We start from the raw sequence: 17145 nt of genomic DNA on the forward strand, positions 1-17145 counted from the left end.
ATATGTAACATAAGCCAACGACATTGGTATATGGATCACCTACAAAAATTGGTAGGTGCTTAAAGCTTCATGAAATCGCGTAATTCTATATAGTATTTAGGCAAAATTTCCTGAATGTTAGACCATTACAAAGCCGTATAGTTATAGTTAAAATGTCTAGCATAGAAACATTACACAAGTCATAAAACCACATGGTTATATATATGAATATTGAGAATGATTTGATTAGTCAAATATAATAAATTGTAAGGAAATTAATGTTTTATAATAGAAAAACTATAACCACCAAGTGATTTTGTTTAACCTTTAATTAGTAGACTATTAGTTTATATATATACACTCCTAAGTCCTAATTGCATCAAAATAATAGAGAGCTAACACCTTACAAGTTACAATAATGATGATTCCCAAAAAGAAAAAGACATAAACATAAAAATAAAGGATGGAAATGAAGAGAATAATTATAGTACTACTTGATAATAGTTAAGATGTGAAATGACAATGAGTAGGGCTTTGAAAATAAAAAAAAAAGAACAAATAGAATAATGAAGAGTTGATACTTGATAGGGTTGGCTAGTCTCCATGGAGTGGTATTTGATTTCCCTCCAAAAATACAAAGAAAAAAAAAAAGGTGTAATACTAACAAGTAATGATTGAATGTGAGGTGTAAATGATATGGCCCTAGCCAGGCTACCATTTTAACCAAAAAAAGCCCACCCATTCCAATATCAATACCAATGTACCACATTCCTTAAAACCCTTCCTTTTTTCCTCTCTAATATTCTGTGTTATTTTCTCTCTCTTCAGTCTTCATTCATCTGCCTCCTTTTTTTTCTTCTTCTCTTTCTCATCCCGCTCTTTCCACTCTTCTCTCTCCTGCATCATCCGCTGGACGTGAGAGTTAGAGAGAGAAATCAATCAAACAATCAATCCTTAGTTGAACCCTAAAAATGGAGATCCAGCAAGCTGAACTGACGGCGCTACTAGGGCCTGACCCTGCACCATTCGAGACACTTATCTCTCACCTCATGTCTTCCTCCAATGAACAACGATCTCTTGCTGAATCCGCTTTCAATCTCTGCAAAGAATCAGATCCTAATTCACTTACGCTTAAACTCGCTCATCTTCTTCAGTTTTCTCCTCACCTTGAAGCTCGCGCCATGTCTACAATTCTTCTTCGCAAGCTTCTCACTCGCGATTCCATGTCTGATTCTTCTTCTTCTTCTTCATCTTCGTATGTCTGGCCTCGTCTTTCTGCGTCTTCTCAATCCTCCATTAAAACTATCCTACTCGCTTGTCTACAACGCGAGGACGCCAAAACCATCTCTAAGAAGCTATGCGACACCATCTCTGAACTTGCTTCTGGTATTCTTCCTGACAATGGATGGCCTGAACTTCTTCCTTTTATGTTTCAGTGTGTTTCATCTGATTCCTCCAAGTTGCAAGAGTCTGCTTTTTTCATATTTGCTCAGTTGTCGCAGTTCATCGGCGATACTTTGGTGCCTTTTATTAAGGAACTTCATCAAGTGTTCTTCAATTGCCTCACCAATTCTCCTTCTTCTGATGTTCGAATCGCCGCTTTGAATGCTGTAATTAACTTCATTCAGTGTCTTGAAACCTCCGCTGATAGGGATAGGTTTCAGGACCTATTGCCTGCTATGATGAAGACCTTGACTGAGGCCTTGAACTCCGGACAGGAGGCTACTGCTCAGGAGGCTCTTGAGTTGTTGATCGAGTTGGCCGGGGCCGAACCTAGGTTTTTGAGGAGGCAGCTAGTTGATGTAGTCGGCTCTATGCTGCAAATAGCTGAGGCCAAACAATTGGAGGAGGGAACTAGACATTTAGCGGTTGAGTTTGTTATCACGCTTGCTGAGGCTAGGGAGCGTGCTCCAGGAATGATGAGGAAGCTGCCGCAGTTTATTACCAGCTTGTTTGAGATACTCATGAAGATGCTCTTGGATATTGAGGACGATCCTGCTTGGCATACTGCTGAGGTTGAGGACGAGGATGCCGGTGAGACCGCCAATTTCAGTGTTGCACAGGAGTGTCTTGATCGCCTTTCAATTGCTCTTGGTGGTAACACCATTGTTCCTGTCGCGTCTCAGCTCTTGCCTGCTTATTTGGCTGCCCCTGAGTGGCAGAACCATCATGCTGCGCTCATTGCCCTGGCTCAGATTGCTGAGGGTTGCGCCAAGGTATTACTCATGTGCTTCTGCTTTTTACTTTACAGATTCTTCATTCATATCATATCATATCTTATCTGTCACAACACATGATCGCAATGCTCTTTCTTTGTGTTCCAATTTAGTATTCTACATTAATTAACTAGTTTGATTTCGCGTGACCTTGGTTCATTTGATGTTCTAGGTGATGACTAAGAATTTGGAACAAGTTGTGAATATGGTTTTGACTTCGTTCCAAGATCCTCATCCGCGAGTAAGGTGGGCAGCTATCAATGCAATTGGTCAGTTGTCTACTGATCTGGGTCCTGATTTGCAAATGCAGTATCACCAGAGGGTTCTTCCAGCCCTGGCTGGTGCTATGGATGACTTTCAAAATCCTAGAGTACAGGTCAGTTGGCTGCTTTAATGATGTTATTTGACAAGAAGCTGGTATCTAATAATAATAGAGTTATTGTTTATCTGTTTCTGTAGTTCGTTCATTGCAATATCCACCAGTCTTAGACTCATTAGGATCTGACATGCTTACTTGACCCCCCGCCATTTGCTTAGTTTTAGTATCCTTTAGGATTATATTTAACATTTTGTGGTCTGGATTTGTGTTACTACTTGCTAATGCCTATTCTGAGTTAAAGACGTTCTTGAGTATTGGCTAGCTAATTATCTCATAAATCCCAATGCAAATTGAGAGCGTTGGGCATGTTCAAGATAACATTTTTGCTTTGTCTATGAACCCTTACCTTGTGCGCAGTTAATGCATCAAAAGGCAAATTTCTACTGTTTATATTTTCTTAATATGTGAAATTTCCCTTTACTTTACTTTCCCCTAGTGGCTAGCAGTGTAAAGTATATGCAAAAAGATGTATGGTTCGGCATCTGAATTATCCCCATTATGCAGGCACATGCTGCTTCAGCTGTTCTTAACTTCAGTGAGAACTGCACTCCAGATATTTTAACTCCTTACATGGATGGGGTAGTGAGCAAATTGCTTGTTCTCCTACAGGTAAACTAAATACATGCTGTACAAGTAAAAAAATCTAACACATTGCAGCCTCTCTCGTTCTCTGGGTTCTACACTGTTTACATATGAAAAATTAACTGTGGTTTATTTCAGAATGGCAAACAATTGGTTCAAGAGGGAGCGTTGACTGCATTGGCATCAGTCGCTGATTCTTCTCAGGTGCCTCCACATCTATACTTTGTTTCATCAGATAATGTTGTTTTCTACGAGAACAAGAAATTAACATGACGAAATTGGCAGGAGCATTTCCAAAAGTACTATGACGCCGTTATGCCTTATTTGAAAGCTATCCTGATAAATGCAACAGACAAATCTAATCGAATGCTTAGAGCGAAAGCAATGGAATGCATTAGCTTGGTGGGTATGGCTGTTGGCAAGGAGAAGTTCAGGGATGATGCTAAACAGGTTTGTAGAAAATGACAAGTGTTTTTGTCTTTATTTGAATCTGAACTTTGTCTACTTCCTTTTAGTTAGAAAAGTGACGAGCAGTAATGATGATTTGTCCTTTGTCATGAATCATGCATTTTATGGAGCCGTCATTTACTCAATTTTTTTGCTGTAGTGTTACCAATGACACCTTCCTTGTTTGCTGCACCTTTATTTTCTGTATTAGTGTTGTTAATGGTGGTTCCATACTTAATATTTTATAGGTTGGCAATCTACTCTTTTTCCCCCATATAATTATGATTTATGATGTGTTTTCTAGAGTCGCTATTGTTTTCGTTTTTCGCTTGTAGCATTGATGCATACTTCTAATGTCTAAAACACTATACCAATGACACTTTTCTTGTTTGCTGAGGCTTAGTGTTTTATCTCGGTGTCAATGTCAGTCACTCAGATCTATGCTCATAATCTTCTTATTTTTAATTATTTACTAGGTCATGGAGGTGCTTATGTCACTACAAGGATCTCAAATGGAATCTGATGATCCAACAACAAGTTACATGCTACAGGTAGAGCTTGCCTCAAAACTTTCAAAGTGGATTTGTTTGCAGTTGCTCTTGATGGATGACTCTCGTGATGTTAATTTTGGGTACTCAATCATTCTGCAGGCTTGGGCTAGACTTTGCAAATGCCTGGGACAGGATTTCCTTCCTTATATGAGTGTTGTTATGCCTCCTCTTCTCCAGTCTGCTCAGCTCAAACCTGATGTGACCATCACCTCTGCCGACTCTGATAATGATATCGAAGACTCTGATGATGAGAGGTACCTAGCATGATTGTAAATTTCAAAATGTCATGTTTTTCAGTTTTTTTTGTTAAAATACACTTGCTTCATTTGCTTCTCTGACCATGAGATAGTGAGAGAGAGGGGAACAAGAGAAGGGAAGTAGAATTAGAGGGATGAGTGATCCTGCAATGTTCAGAGCACAATGCCCTGATCAATCGGAGCTGAGAATAAATTTTCTGTGCAAGCTGTCAATGGGATTAAGGTTGAGGATTATGGTGACAGTGTACATCAGAGATATTTGGTACCTCAAGCTCGACAATGTTGATGCTGGTGGTAGAAGACTTTGGTTCCTTATCTTGTAGACTGAACTTTGTTTCTGCTATATAACAACTATCTTGATTGTAGCCTGTGGCTTTTCGCTCCCTCCCCTTTGTCATCAATTAGTACTGGTATCAAGAGAGATAATAAGATTACTAGTGCTTATTACTGCATTTTGGACGGACATTTAGTACAACTGCAGCTAATTTTCATCTTCTGAACTATCTGGGATAAACTAAAAGATTATTAATTTCTATTTGTTTCCAGAATATGATGATGAACCTTTCTTATTCCCGTGTTTCGCAGTATGGAAACCATAACTCTTGGAGACAAAAGGATAGGAATCAAGACTAGTGTCTTGGAGGAGAAAGCAACGGCATGCAACATGTTATGTTGCTATGCAGATGAATTGAAGGAAGGGTTTTATCCTTGGATTGATCAGGTTAGTCTCGATTTTCTACAATTATTTCCGCCTTTGTGAGGATATATTGACTATGAATGTTCCTGTGCAGGTGGCGCCGACTCTCGTTCCACTTCTCAAATTTTATTTTCATGAAGAAGTTAGAAGAGCTGCGGTTTCTGGTATTTTTTTTTTTTGTGTGGTGCCCAGAGGCATATTCTTTCTTCAAGATAATTCTTTTTGTAATGTTTTTGGAACGTGTATTCTAAGCACTGACAGATGTCTGTCTCTGTTACAGCTATGCCGGAACTATTGCTTTCTGCGAAATTAGCTGTGGAGAAAGGGCTTGCTCAAGGTCGTAATGAATCATATGTGAAGCAACTCTCTGACTACATAGTTCCAGCCTTGGTGGAGGCTCTGCACAAGGTAGCTCTTATCTATGTTGGTTTCTGCCTTCTGAATGCTTGGCTTGACTTTTATGTAAGCTTTAAAGTCCAAATGGTTTGCAGGAGCCTGATGTTGAAATTTGTGCTAGCATGTTGGATGCACTGAATGAGTGTATACAGGTATGTTAATTACTCGATGTTGTATTTTTATTCTGATAATAATTCTGAAATTTGCACCTCCGCATCCTAGCACGTTAATGAGAGGACAATATTTATTGGGGTTTACTATTTATCGTCCGTATTTTATACGTATTTTCTATTTTTTTAACCTTTTTTCTTTACCTCAAAAAGAAGAAAAAAAGAAGAAAAAAAGACCGTATAAATACGGACGATATACGGTAAATAGCATGAAGTCATTTGGTGCCTTGAGATTTGCACCTCCGCATCCTAGCGCATCTTATTGGGGTTTACTATTTATCGTCTGTATTCTTTTACGTATTTTCTATTTTTTTAACGTCTTTTTCTTCACCTCAAAAATATTAAAATTTCAGATTTTTTAGTATGATTTAATTCAATTTTTCGATTCTATCATGGTGGAACCAAAAAAAAATTTCGTTTCCACAAAGAATAGTGAAAAAAATAATTTTTTTTTGAAAACCCAGAAAACAGGGGAGGAGGAAAGGAGATATAGGAAGAAGGGTGGGGGGCTGCGTCGTGGGTGGAAGGGAATGTGCGGGGAGGAGGAAACGCACGGGGGATCTTCGAGGGGAGGGGGGGTTGGGTGCTTGGTTTTGCGGGTTGGCTGTGAAGGGGAAGGGGAGGGGGGATGTTAAGGGCTGGGTGTTGGGGGGGGGCACGGGTGGGTGTTGCGAAGGTTGGGCTGGGGCGGGTAGGAGTGGGGCTGGGTGGGATTGGAAAGGGGACCGGGGGTTGGCTGCTGGAGGCTGCAGGGGTGGGGTGGGAGGATGCGGATGGGAGGGTGGGTTGGGGGATGCTGGTGGGAGGCTGGGGTGGGAGGCTGGTGGGAGGTGGTGGCTAGGGGGGGGGTTGTTATTGGCGAAGAAGAAGTAGAGGAGGGAAAAAAGAAGAAAAAAAGACCGTATAAATTTCGAACGATATACGGTAAATACGGACGGTAAATAGCATGAGGTATTTATTTGCTAGAGTGAGCATACATATAAGAGAAACTATTGAACTAGAGCCAAAAAAAGTTTGGCTATAACTTGTGCATATGTGCTTTCTGTTTTCTCAAAATCATGCTGCTTTTGCCTTTGCTTATTATTATTTTTTTTAAAATGCAGCCAAAATTTAATCTATCTCGTTCTTTTATCTCAGATTTCTAGCACCCTTTTGGATGAAGGCCAAGTCAAAGCCATTGTGGATGAGATTAAGCAGGTCCTAACTGCTAGCTCCAGTAGAAAAAGAGAGAGAGCAGAAAGAGCTAAAGCTGAGGACTTCGATGCTGAAGAAGGAGAGTTACTTAAAGAGGAAAATGAGCAGGAGGAGGAACTTTTTGACCAAGTGTGTGAATGTTTTTTTTAATGTCTATATTTGTTTCAGCATTTCTTCTTTGATTCTTGTATGACTCTTCCTCTATATACATTAGAAATAAGGAGAGTTACTTATGTGATTCAGGTAGGTGAAATCTTGGGAACATTAATCAAAACCTTCAAGGGCTCCTTCTTACCCTTCTTTGACGAGCTGACATCATACCTGACACCTATGTGGGTGAGTTTCTGCTGGGAATGTGTATTCCAATTTTTACTTCTTTGTACTTGTCATTACTGTTGACAATGGTGGTTGGTGTCTATTCCAGAGTAGGCAATTGTTTGTGTGGTCTATAAATAGGAACTGTTTCTACTTTCTATATGAAAACACTTGATTCTATGTGGTAGTTGTTATCATGGGTCTGTTTTGGTTAGGCTTCATCTTTTGGGCCAAGCTATGCCAATTACCAAAGATAAGTAAGTTCATTGCATCGACAATTGCATAATCTGAAGGTATTGCATTTGGTAGCTGTCTCATTATTATTTACATATTGTATTTGGGAGGTTACAACTGGGGTTCCTGTGGTTTATGACCATTCTATGTATATTAGGTAATATGAAAATGGTGGTGCCTAAGTTTTGTCACTGTAGAGAAGGATTGTCTTTTGAAATTTTTTTAAGACCTTACTAGGCCCTGCTGTCCTAATCTCGACTCTTCTATTGAGAAGTTCAGATAAGTCAATTAAGTACCTTGACAAGCCCAAATAAGTTTACTTTCCAGCTAAAGAGTAGCATCCCTGAATGCGTACAATTTCCCCCCCCCCCCCCAAGTCCCCAAGTATAAAATAAATAAAAGGAAAATTAAGAAACAAGAACATATTGGGAAGGTGCTTCTGTTCTTCTTTTTGAAATCTATAGTCTTGTCAAGCTTGAGCTGATGAGCATCTATGAACTGAAAGAAGTATAGCTGGCCTGCCCTTCCCAAATGGGACCTGTAATTAATGTGGTGAAGAAGAAAGATACAAGTGCATCTCGTTTGATTTCGTCATTAAATGTAGGGGAAAGATAAAACTGCTGGAGAAAGAAGGATAGCAATTTGTATCTTTGATGATGTTGCTGAGCAGTGTCGTGAAGCTGCTCTCAAGTAAGTTTAGCACGTTAGCTTTCTTCTTTTCTACTTTGGTGCCTTGAGATTTGGCATAATTTCAGTTCAAGCGCTGTAATTTCAATAATTACAATTTGGTGTACTGAGTTTTAAAACTGTTGTCACTTTCCCTTTATTTTATTTTTTCCTTTTAAATTATGGGTCACGTGCCTTTTTTACAATTCATTGGATGCTTGACGTGTACATCTAAAACTCTCACCTATTCCAAGCCCCAAATAATTCCACCCAATGATTTTTTTCTCTCTTTATGCATCTTTGTTCTAAATTTGTAGAAGTTGACAAAAATCTTGACAAATATATCACACACAGACAATCAACAAGACCTGAATTTTGCTCTGATGGAGCAAGCGACATGTGAACAAGAACAATATGAGAGAGGATTGCTTCTTCTTTTTTTCTTTGATGAAGAGAGAGGATACTTGAACATAATCCTCAATAATGTTAACTTCTCGGCGCACAAATGAAAAAGTAATTAATATCTGGAATAATGCCAAACCTCATGACACCAAATTTGAAATTTTCTACTTTGCACTCCCATTATTCTTTCCTATATTCTAATTCTTGTTTGTGGGGGTAGGTACTATGACACATACTTGCCTTTCTTGTTTGAAGCCTGCAATGATAAGAATCCAGATGTCCGACAGGTGGGTGCTCTATGCAGTTCTATCTGAAGTATAATCCTGTATGTAATCTGTTCTCACTTTGTGGGCATGACTTTATTCAGGCTGCTGTATATGGACTTGGCGTGTGTGCAGAGTTTGGTGGCTCTGTTTTTAAGGCACTTGTGGGGGGTAAACTTCTATCTGCTTTCTCACCTTCGTTGTGTGTCACTTAATATGGAATTTTAATTACATTTTGCAACTTTCTGATAGAGGCTTTGTCGAGACTAAATGTTGTCATCCAGCATCCAGAAGCCCTTCATCCTGAAAATGTAATGGCATATGATAATGCTGTTTCAGCTCTGGGAAAGATATTTAACTTTTATCGGGACAGTATTGATTCATCTCAGGTTCGATTTTCTGGTTTCCAATTAGGTATCTTTTTCTGGTTTGGAATTTGTGTGTTGCAGAATATTTTAATCCGGACGTGCATTCAAGAGTCTGGTTTACGCTGTACTATAGTCCTTGTATGTTTTGATTGTAGGTGTATGTTTGGCATGTATTCTACTGTGAGTCTGACATAATTGAGCTAGCTGCATGTCATTCGGTTAATACCTAAGAAGTATGATAAAATCAAGTACCATTGCCCTTGATCCTAGTCTTTATTGCGGCTACATATTTATTTTCGAAGATGGGTTTTCCCTTTGGTTAAATGGATCCTGATTCATGGTATTTTTAGTTTTGCAACTTGCTATATATGCTGTTACATAATGCACATATGGTATTAGAACTTAATGGTATGAATAGCATGTCTTTTATCTGGTCTTCTTCTGTCTTGATTACTTCTGACGTTTCCCTTTGATCTCCTGCAGGTTATTCCTGCATGGCTAAACTGTTTACCCATTAAAGGAGACCTGATCGAGGCCAAAGTTGTTCATGAACAGCTTTGTTGTATGGTTGAGAGGTGAATATTTCATTCCCTCTACCGTATCCTCTTTTATTCTAATCAATTGTGGAAGTTTTCTAAATGATACATGTCATAATCTGATTGCCTCCAGGTCTGATGTGTTAGTCTTGGGCCCCAACAATGCTTATATACCTAAGATTTTATTGATCTTTGCAGAGGTTAGTCTTCTTTCTGAGTTCTAGTCACATTCTTGCTCCGAATGAATGTTTGATTATATTGATAAAAGTGCTTGGGTATATATTTATTAACTCTGTAGAATTTACTTTTCAGGTCATTACTGTACATTCTCACTATGATTTAGTTGGTTTAATCTTTTTTAACAAGTGATGAGTTTGAAATTGGCAGGGAAAACATGTGTTATATTATTAGGAACCCTTTGAGTTGTAATTGTGATTTTTAGGATTATGAACAATGGCTTCTACTACAATTAAGTATTAAAATAAAAGCTGTACTAGTTGAGAAATAGATATACATGTCTCAAGGCTAATCCATCCTTGGAAGGGGAAGAGGAGTGAGGTGTTCCTATCTTATTTCTCTCACTATTGCCTGATGATCCATGCTAACTTTAGATCCTGTCTAGCTCATAGCAGGTTGAATTATTTTATCTTGTTGATAGATTTGGATGATGTCATGGGACTAGTAAATCATATACAAGTTTGTGTTGAGGTGTTTCATCGTCATCTTCATGCTAAAAGATAACATAGAGTTAGCCATTTTATAAGGAGAGTTCGTTGTTTGTGTAGGTTCTCTGTGCTGGTAAAGATTTGGCAACAGAGCAAACTGCAAGCAGAATGGTTAATTTGTTGAGGCATCTCCAGCAGACTTTGCCGCCAGCTACATTTGCTTCGACATGGTCAACATTGCAACCACAGCAACAGCTTACTTTGCAGTCGATCCTTTCATCTTAATTTTCCAAGTTGATGAAGATTTCAACTTGATATTCTGTCATAATGTTACGCCTGTTTGGCATGCGATTATTACATATATTCTTTGTCAACATGCATCACCTCTTCATTCATTTGTGAATGTCACATTTGGTCAGGTATCTCTCGGTGGTCGAGGGTCCACAAAAGAATCTCCTATAGATATAAAGCATAGTCAATAGTGTTGTATAGTGAAAGGTGAAGAAGTTATACGTATCATTATCAGTCTGGAAGTGCGAAGTTCTGGGCTGATGCTTGCATTATGAGATTTCATTCAAGAATCGGCAAAGGAGGCGATTCTTGGTTCAGTTTTGGGCAGCATGTTGCTTGCAGTTTTGAAATTTTTTTTTCCTTGAAGAAAGTGTTATTGTTATGGACATGATTGTTTTTAAGATGTATGAATAATTAGTGTCTTGGGGAAAAGAGTTGTAGCTGTTGCAGTCTTAAATATTGGGTGCAATAAAATGGTGTTTATTTTTTAATGATTTCCTTATCTCTGTTTTCTTGTGTTGCTGCATTATGATGACATGTTGAAAATTATGCTCTCATTAAGACTTGTTCTATCTTTTTCCTACAATAAAAAGGATAGAAAATTGTTGCCAAAAAAAAAAAAAATTAAGATAGAAAATGGCTTTGATTACCAAGTATCGAAACTATTGGAATATAAAAGTTTTCCATAATAGTTTACGTAAGCACATAAAATCTAGTCGTAACTTTCGTATTATTGGTAATAAAAATATTGTTTTTAAAATAGGATTTTTCTTATTTACCTAGTCAATTGTAGAGAAAAGAAAGATATAGAGACCAGATTGCGTGCCTTCACGACTATATTTGTTATGGTCGGTTGAATTAGTTATGTAGATGGACATTAGCACTTATTTATTCGGGTCCCCACTCCAGTAACCCAGACACCTTTCCTCCACCGCCTCCATATTCTGATTCTCTCATTGCATAATACTATATTTATTATTTGCCTTCTTACAATTCAAAAGAGATGGGTCTTATGCTTTTCTGGCTGTCGAGATATGGGTCCTTTTTTGTTATTTTCTTTCAATAATTACTTTTTTTTGATACATATTTGTGCATTTACATAGAGATTGATGTTGGGGAATACTAAATGAAAACATGGAGTGATTATTATTTTAGATCAAAGGAAAACCTTTAGGGTAAATATATATATGTAAAATAGACTTTTTATTATTTAGGCCTGTAATATATTCTATGTCATTGTATATAATACGAGCGTAGATCTTTCATAGGTTTGCGAGGATTCATATTTATTACTTGTATATGGCAGCATAGTACATAATAAAACTTATATGTTGTTGTGCATGAGATAATTAATTAAATATTTTGAGAATTATTAACATTATTTTTTTTGCAAATGAGACCAAAAATGATCTATTGAATATGAAAACTTGAACTTATTAAATCCGACTAGTCTTGATTTCACTTTATGCTTACTGGACTTGGTAGCGCGTTTATTATACTTGATCACCTCTAAAACTTAATTTTTGAAGGGGAGGAAAACACAACTTAATACCCGTCTCCCCTAAAGAAAATCTCAATCGGGCTATATTTTAAGTTACCTAAACAATAGATAAGAAGGTTATGGCCCTACATAGTCAAGTAAAATATATACCCTCACTAAATTCATAGGACAAAGTTTTTGCTAACTATAATTAGCCCAAATAGCTCTACTCAATTATAGAGCCAAGAAACGGTCACTGGAATCCTTTGGAAGCACGCACGCTGCACGCACGCACAAAAGATTTGTTGCAAATACTGCTCTACTTGGTTACACGAATAAAAACTCTCCCTACTACTACTATTGTCTATGTTCTACAAATGAACGTGAAAGGGTCAAACCAGGGAATGTTTGTTTGATAAATAATTAAATGAGTGTTCATCTAAAAAGAAGAGGGAGAGCACGAAGTGTTTTGTTCCAAAGAGAGTGACACTTATGAATAATTTACTCATTCCATTGACTCCTAATCAGCTTAAAGAATAGAATTAGCAATAAAGGAAATGCAAAAGACGAGGTACCCACGTACTATTACTGGCTACTGCCATGATGATTATGTATATATACAAACTTGCATTTTCTCTTCTTCACAAGTTGTAATCGTATTTGCAAATTCCTGCTGCTCTCAGTTTTGAGAATAGCTCTTTGTTAAATTTGCAAATGGAATTTCAATACCAGCAACCACAACACAAAGAGAGGAAACTTAAGGAGACGAGTCATAGTAAGACGAAGAGCAGCAAGAGCAAGTTTGTGGGGGTGAGGCAGAGACCTTCAGGGAAATGGGTTGCAGAAATCAAGAACACAACTCAGAAAATAAGAATATGGCTAGGTACATTTGACACAGCTGAAGAGGCTGCTCGTGCTTATGATGAAGCCGCTTGTCTCCTTCGTGGTTCCAACACACGAACCAACTTTGTCACTTCTCCATCCTCCAACAACGCCAACTCTGCTCTTTCTCGTAGAATCAGAAACCTTGTCAACCAGAAGAAGAAGTTGATCAATGACAGGCAACCACCTCCAACTGCCATATCAAGCGTTAAACCAATGGATGATGGTGATGTTGCAAATCCTAGTGCTAGCTTGGTTGTCAACCAAGCTGTCAGTTTTACAGGTCAGATGCTTGAAGAAAATGTATATAGACCAGATTTAAGTGGACACCAATTTGATTACTCGTGGGCATTTCCTGAGCAGTTTCCTCCTCCAATTCCTGATGATTTTGGAATTTTCACAAAACAACTCAATTTCACAACATTAGCTGATGTTGAGATGGTGAGCAATGCCAATGAGGTAGCAATGCTAGAATTCGAGCGCATCAAGGTAGAGAGGCAGATATCAGCATCACTCTATGCAATGAATGGAGTGAACGATTACCTGCAGAATGTTTTTAACGATCCTACTGCACCTAGCTGGGACCCTCCCATGCTCTATCATAATTTTTGCCTTGGCTAAAATCTTGGTTTTCTTTTATCTTTTATATCAGCTTTCTTCATCTTTAAACCATGTATTTTTCCTGTTGCATATGTATAGCCACTGGGGAACACCCAAAGTTAAGTGTCTCCCTATAAGTGCCAACAAGCGCTGTCGATCATCAGATTACCAGATTTTCATAGCTTGTACATGATATAAGATTGAACGAGAAGTATATTTTTTCAAAACAAAGGAAGTTACAGCCAGAAATATGTGAATTTTGGTTTTTCCAAGTGTATTTCTATTTCTATTTCATGAATGAGCACATTATTGTAGATACGTTACTATGAAATGGTCGTGCTTCAACCGGTACTTTCTTTAGAATGAACTCTAGGAGTAAGTTTAAGATGAGGCCAAAAAACAGAACTTGCAGTCCCACATTGCAGGGAAAAGAACATGTATTTCTAGAGCCACATAATGCAATGGATAAATCCTGTCATGTGTGTGATAAGATCAAGTCAGGGAAGGAAGTGAGATGGAGAAAGTACATCTGGAGAAACAAGTTATATGAAAAATTCTAAAACAGATGCTACATTGCAGCAAAATCATTCCATTCCATTCCATTCAAGAAGATAAAACTCAGATCCATTACAAGGGACAATATTCTACAATTTAATTGCATGAAAGCAAGAGAATATAAGAATTAAATGTTGACAAAGAAAGTGAGAAAGACATTAAACACATCCTGTTCATGATCACTATGAAAAATGCACACTAATATTCTTCCTCTTCATCCTCATCATCAACCCCTTCAGCTCCAACTTCTTCGTAATCTTTCTCAAGAGCAGCCAAATCTTCACGAGCTTCAGAGAATTCTCCCTCTTCCATGCCTTCACCAACATACCAGTGAACGAATGCCCTCTTAGCGTACATGAGATCAAATTTGTGGTCAATCCTGGAGAAAACTTCTGCCACAGCAGTGTTGTTGCTTATCATGCACACAGCTCGCTGCACCTTGGCAAGATCACCCCCTGGTACAACTGTTGGTGGCTGATAGTTGATACCACATTTGAACCCAGTTGGACACCTATAAAAGTAAATTGTATTGGTGAATTTTTTAACCATTGGACAGTAAATTCATCAAAATCCTCTATCTATCTCGATCCAAAGAAAAAACAGATCTATATCAAGCATATTTTGACTTACCAGTCAACAAACTGAACTGTCCTTTTTGTTTTGATGGTAGCGACAGCGGCATTAACATCCTTTGGCACAACATCTCCTCTGTACATCAGGCAGCAAGCCATGTATTTTCCATGCCTTGGGTCACACTTTGCCATCATGCTTGAGGGCTCAAAAACTGCATTGGTAATCTCAGGGATGGACAGCTGCTCATGATATGCCTTTTCAGCTGAGATAACAGGGGCATAAGACGAAAGCATGAAGTGAATACGTGGATATGGCACCAAGTTAGTCTGGAACTCAGTTACGTCGACATTGATGGCTCCGTCAAACCTCAAGGAAGTTGTTAACGATGAAATGATTTGAGAAATTAGGCGATTCAAGTTGGTATAGGTTGGCCTCTCAATATCCAAGGACTTGCGACATATATCATAGATAGCTTCATTATCCAAAAGCACAGCAACATCGGTGTGTTCAAGCAAGGAATGTGTGGAGAGCACACTGTTGTAAGGTTCTACGACTGCTGTTGATACCTGCAGTGAAAGGACAGCTTAGTCTTAACTCTTACTTAAGTAGCAAAGTAAAAGCTCACATAAAAGATCAGCCAATTACACACCAAAACAAATGGATGTTCAATGGCGAGCATTAAAATATCAATAGAAAAGCAAAATGGAAAAGCAAAATGCAGTCCATTCCAAAGAACAGATCTCTAGAAAACTAAACAATTATATAGAGTTAAGAAAACAAGGAGTTAATCATCCGAAGGGTAAATGTACCTGAGGTGAAGGATATATAGTGAAGCCAAGCTTAGACTTCTTTCCGTAATCCACAGATAAGCGTTCCAACAACAAGGATCCCAAACCAGAACCAGTACCACCACCCACAGCGTTAAAGACCAAAAAGCCTTGTAAACCAGTGCAATTGTCAGCTAATTTCCTAACTCGGTCAAGACATAAATCGACGATCTCCTTTCCAACTGCAACAAACACAATACAGTTAGAAAACAACAATAAGACACGGGTTCACAACGTTATCTTAGAAAGAAAGTAGCACTGAAAACAAAGGTTACCAGTATAATGTCCCCTAGCAAAGTTATTGGCAGCATCTTCCTTTCCGGAAATAAGCTGCTCGGGATGGAAAAGCTGACGATAGGTTCCGGTTCTAACCTCGTCAATAACAGTGGGTTCGAGATCGACAAAGACGGCACGGGGGACATGCTTTCCAGCACTAGTCTCACTAAAGAATGTGTTAAAAGCATCATGCCCAACACCAACTGTGTTATCACTGCATACCAAAGCAACGCCAAGTGTGAGTAATCACTAATCACTAATAACTAATGAGTTTGAGCAGCACAATAGATGCTTAATTACCAGATCTAAACTGTAAATCAAAATGACTCCCTCTATTCTACTACATTTGTCTAAAATTTCACTTCTTCCGCAACAATAATAACACTAATACAAACTTCAACGTTGCACAATCTTAATCTACAACTAATAATATAAATTATAAACAACACGCGATCTCCTAACTAAGTAATCTTCAAATTTAGGTTTTGATCCCAATTAACTCAGATCTATACCATATTAGCATTCTACTCCATAACTAAAAAGGCAGCATAAGTTCAAAGTAAGTAAAAAAACAAAAACAATACCTGGGCATCAAACCATCAGGCTGAATGCCATGTTCGAGACAATAAAGCTCCCAGCAAGAATTACCAACTTGAATTCCAGCCTGACCTATATGAATGCTTATAATTTCTCTCATTTTTATTTTTATTTTTATTTTTTGAATTTTTATTTCGGGAAAACCCTAATTTTCAAAAAATTGGGGTTTTCTTGAGAAGGAGTCTTAGACTCAATAAAGACTCAAGTCTCAAGATCCCGACTAAGAGATATTTTAAAACGAGAAGAGAGAGAGAGAGAGAGAAAGAAAGAGAAGGAAATGAAATGATCCCTTGCTTTGTTTATCAATAAATATTGTCCCAACCGACGGAGGTTGGATTTCTTTTGCTTTTCCTTTTCTTATAAACAGTTTTTTTTTTTTTTTTTTTTGGTTATTGCATTGCATATGTAAATGTAATATGTTTAATATAAATACTCTAGTAACAACATGCTGTCATTTGTCAATTTGCTATTGTGAGGGACACCAGCCACCCTACACCCAACCAAGCATCTTACAATTATTATGAAAACCTCTTATATCTACTTGTTTTTATCCACCATTATGTTTCTTTTTTCTTTTACCATACAATCAACTTAAAATGCCATAAATAGGTAAGAATAAGTTTTATAGAAGAAATGATACATTAAATGTAAGTTTTGGTTGTCCTACCTATCTTAAGAAATAGTCTGATTCATGTTAGGATGTGTATATGCATTAAATTTCTTACAGACACTAATCAGGACACACAA

General features: G+C 37.9%; 3 protein-coding genes across 4 annotated transcripts; 2 read left to right on the forward strand and 1 right to left on the reverse strand.

The window, feature by feature from the left end:
• Positions 1-743: 743 nt before the first annotated feature.
• LOC104889842 (uncharacterized) lies at positions 744-11099 on the forward strand. 2 transcript variants are annotated; one of them, XM_010675169.4, is made up of 20 exons: positions 749-2195; positions 2368-2571; positions 3079-3183; positions 3295-3360; positions 3442-3606; positions 4080-4154; positions 4254-4408; positions 4997-5132; positions 5203-5272; positions 5389-5516; positions 5600-5656; positions 6812-6997; positions 7112-7204; positions 8022-8107; positions 8706-8772; positions 8853-8919; positions 9001-9137; positions 9600-9691; positions 9786-9852; positions 10438-11099. In XM_010675169.4, the coding sequence occupies exons 1-20, from the start codon at positions 951-953 to the stop codon at positions 10600-10602; spliced, it is 3366 nt and encodes a 1121-aa protein (XP_010673471.2). In that variant the 5' UTR covers positions 749-950; the 3' UTR covers positions 10603-11099. The 2 variants fall into 2 exon arrangements, 1 of the variants encoding a protein (XP_010673471.2); XR_007273775.2 differs by lacking the exons at positions 8022-8107; positions 9001-9137; positions 9600-9691; positions 9786-9852; positions 10438-11099 and having other exon boundaries at positions 744-2195; positions 8853-8925.
• A 94-nt stretch (positions 11100-11193) lies between these two features.
• Positions 11194-13665, forward strand: LOC104890257 (ethylene-responsive transcription factor ERN1). The gene has a single exon (XM_048643869.2). It carries the CDS (start codon positions 12803-12805, stop codon positions 13589-13591), a length of 789 nt encoding a protein of 262 aa, XP_048499826.1. The 5' UTR covers positions 11194-12802; the 3' UTR covers positions 13592-13665.
• Positions 13666-14143: 478 nt separating this feature from the next.
• On the reverse strand, positions 14144-16678 carry LOC104889841 (tubulin alpha-5 chain). Its single transcript, XM_010675168.4, has 5 exons — positions 16386-16678; positions 15801-16015; positions 15508-15707; positions 14756-15264; positions 14144-14636 (listed from the first exon to the last, which is right to left on the reverse strand). The coding sequence occupies exons 1-5, from the start codon at positions 16496-16498 to the stop codon at positions 14324-14326; spliced, it is 1350 nt and encodes a 449-aa protein (XP_010673470.1). The 5' UTR covers positions 16499-16678; the 3' UTR covers positions 14144-14323.
• Between the last annotated feature and the right edge of the window lie 467 nt (positions 16679-17145).

Source organism: Beta vulgaris, chromosome 4, assembly GCF_026745355.1.
Source record: "Beta vulgaris subsp. vulgaris cultivar EL10 chromosome 4, EL10.2, whole genome shotgun sequence".
Lineage (NCBI taxonomy): Eukaryota > Viridiplantae > Streptophyta > Magnoliopsida > Caryophyllales > Amaranthaceae > Beta > Beta vulgaris.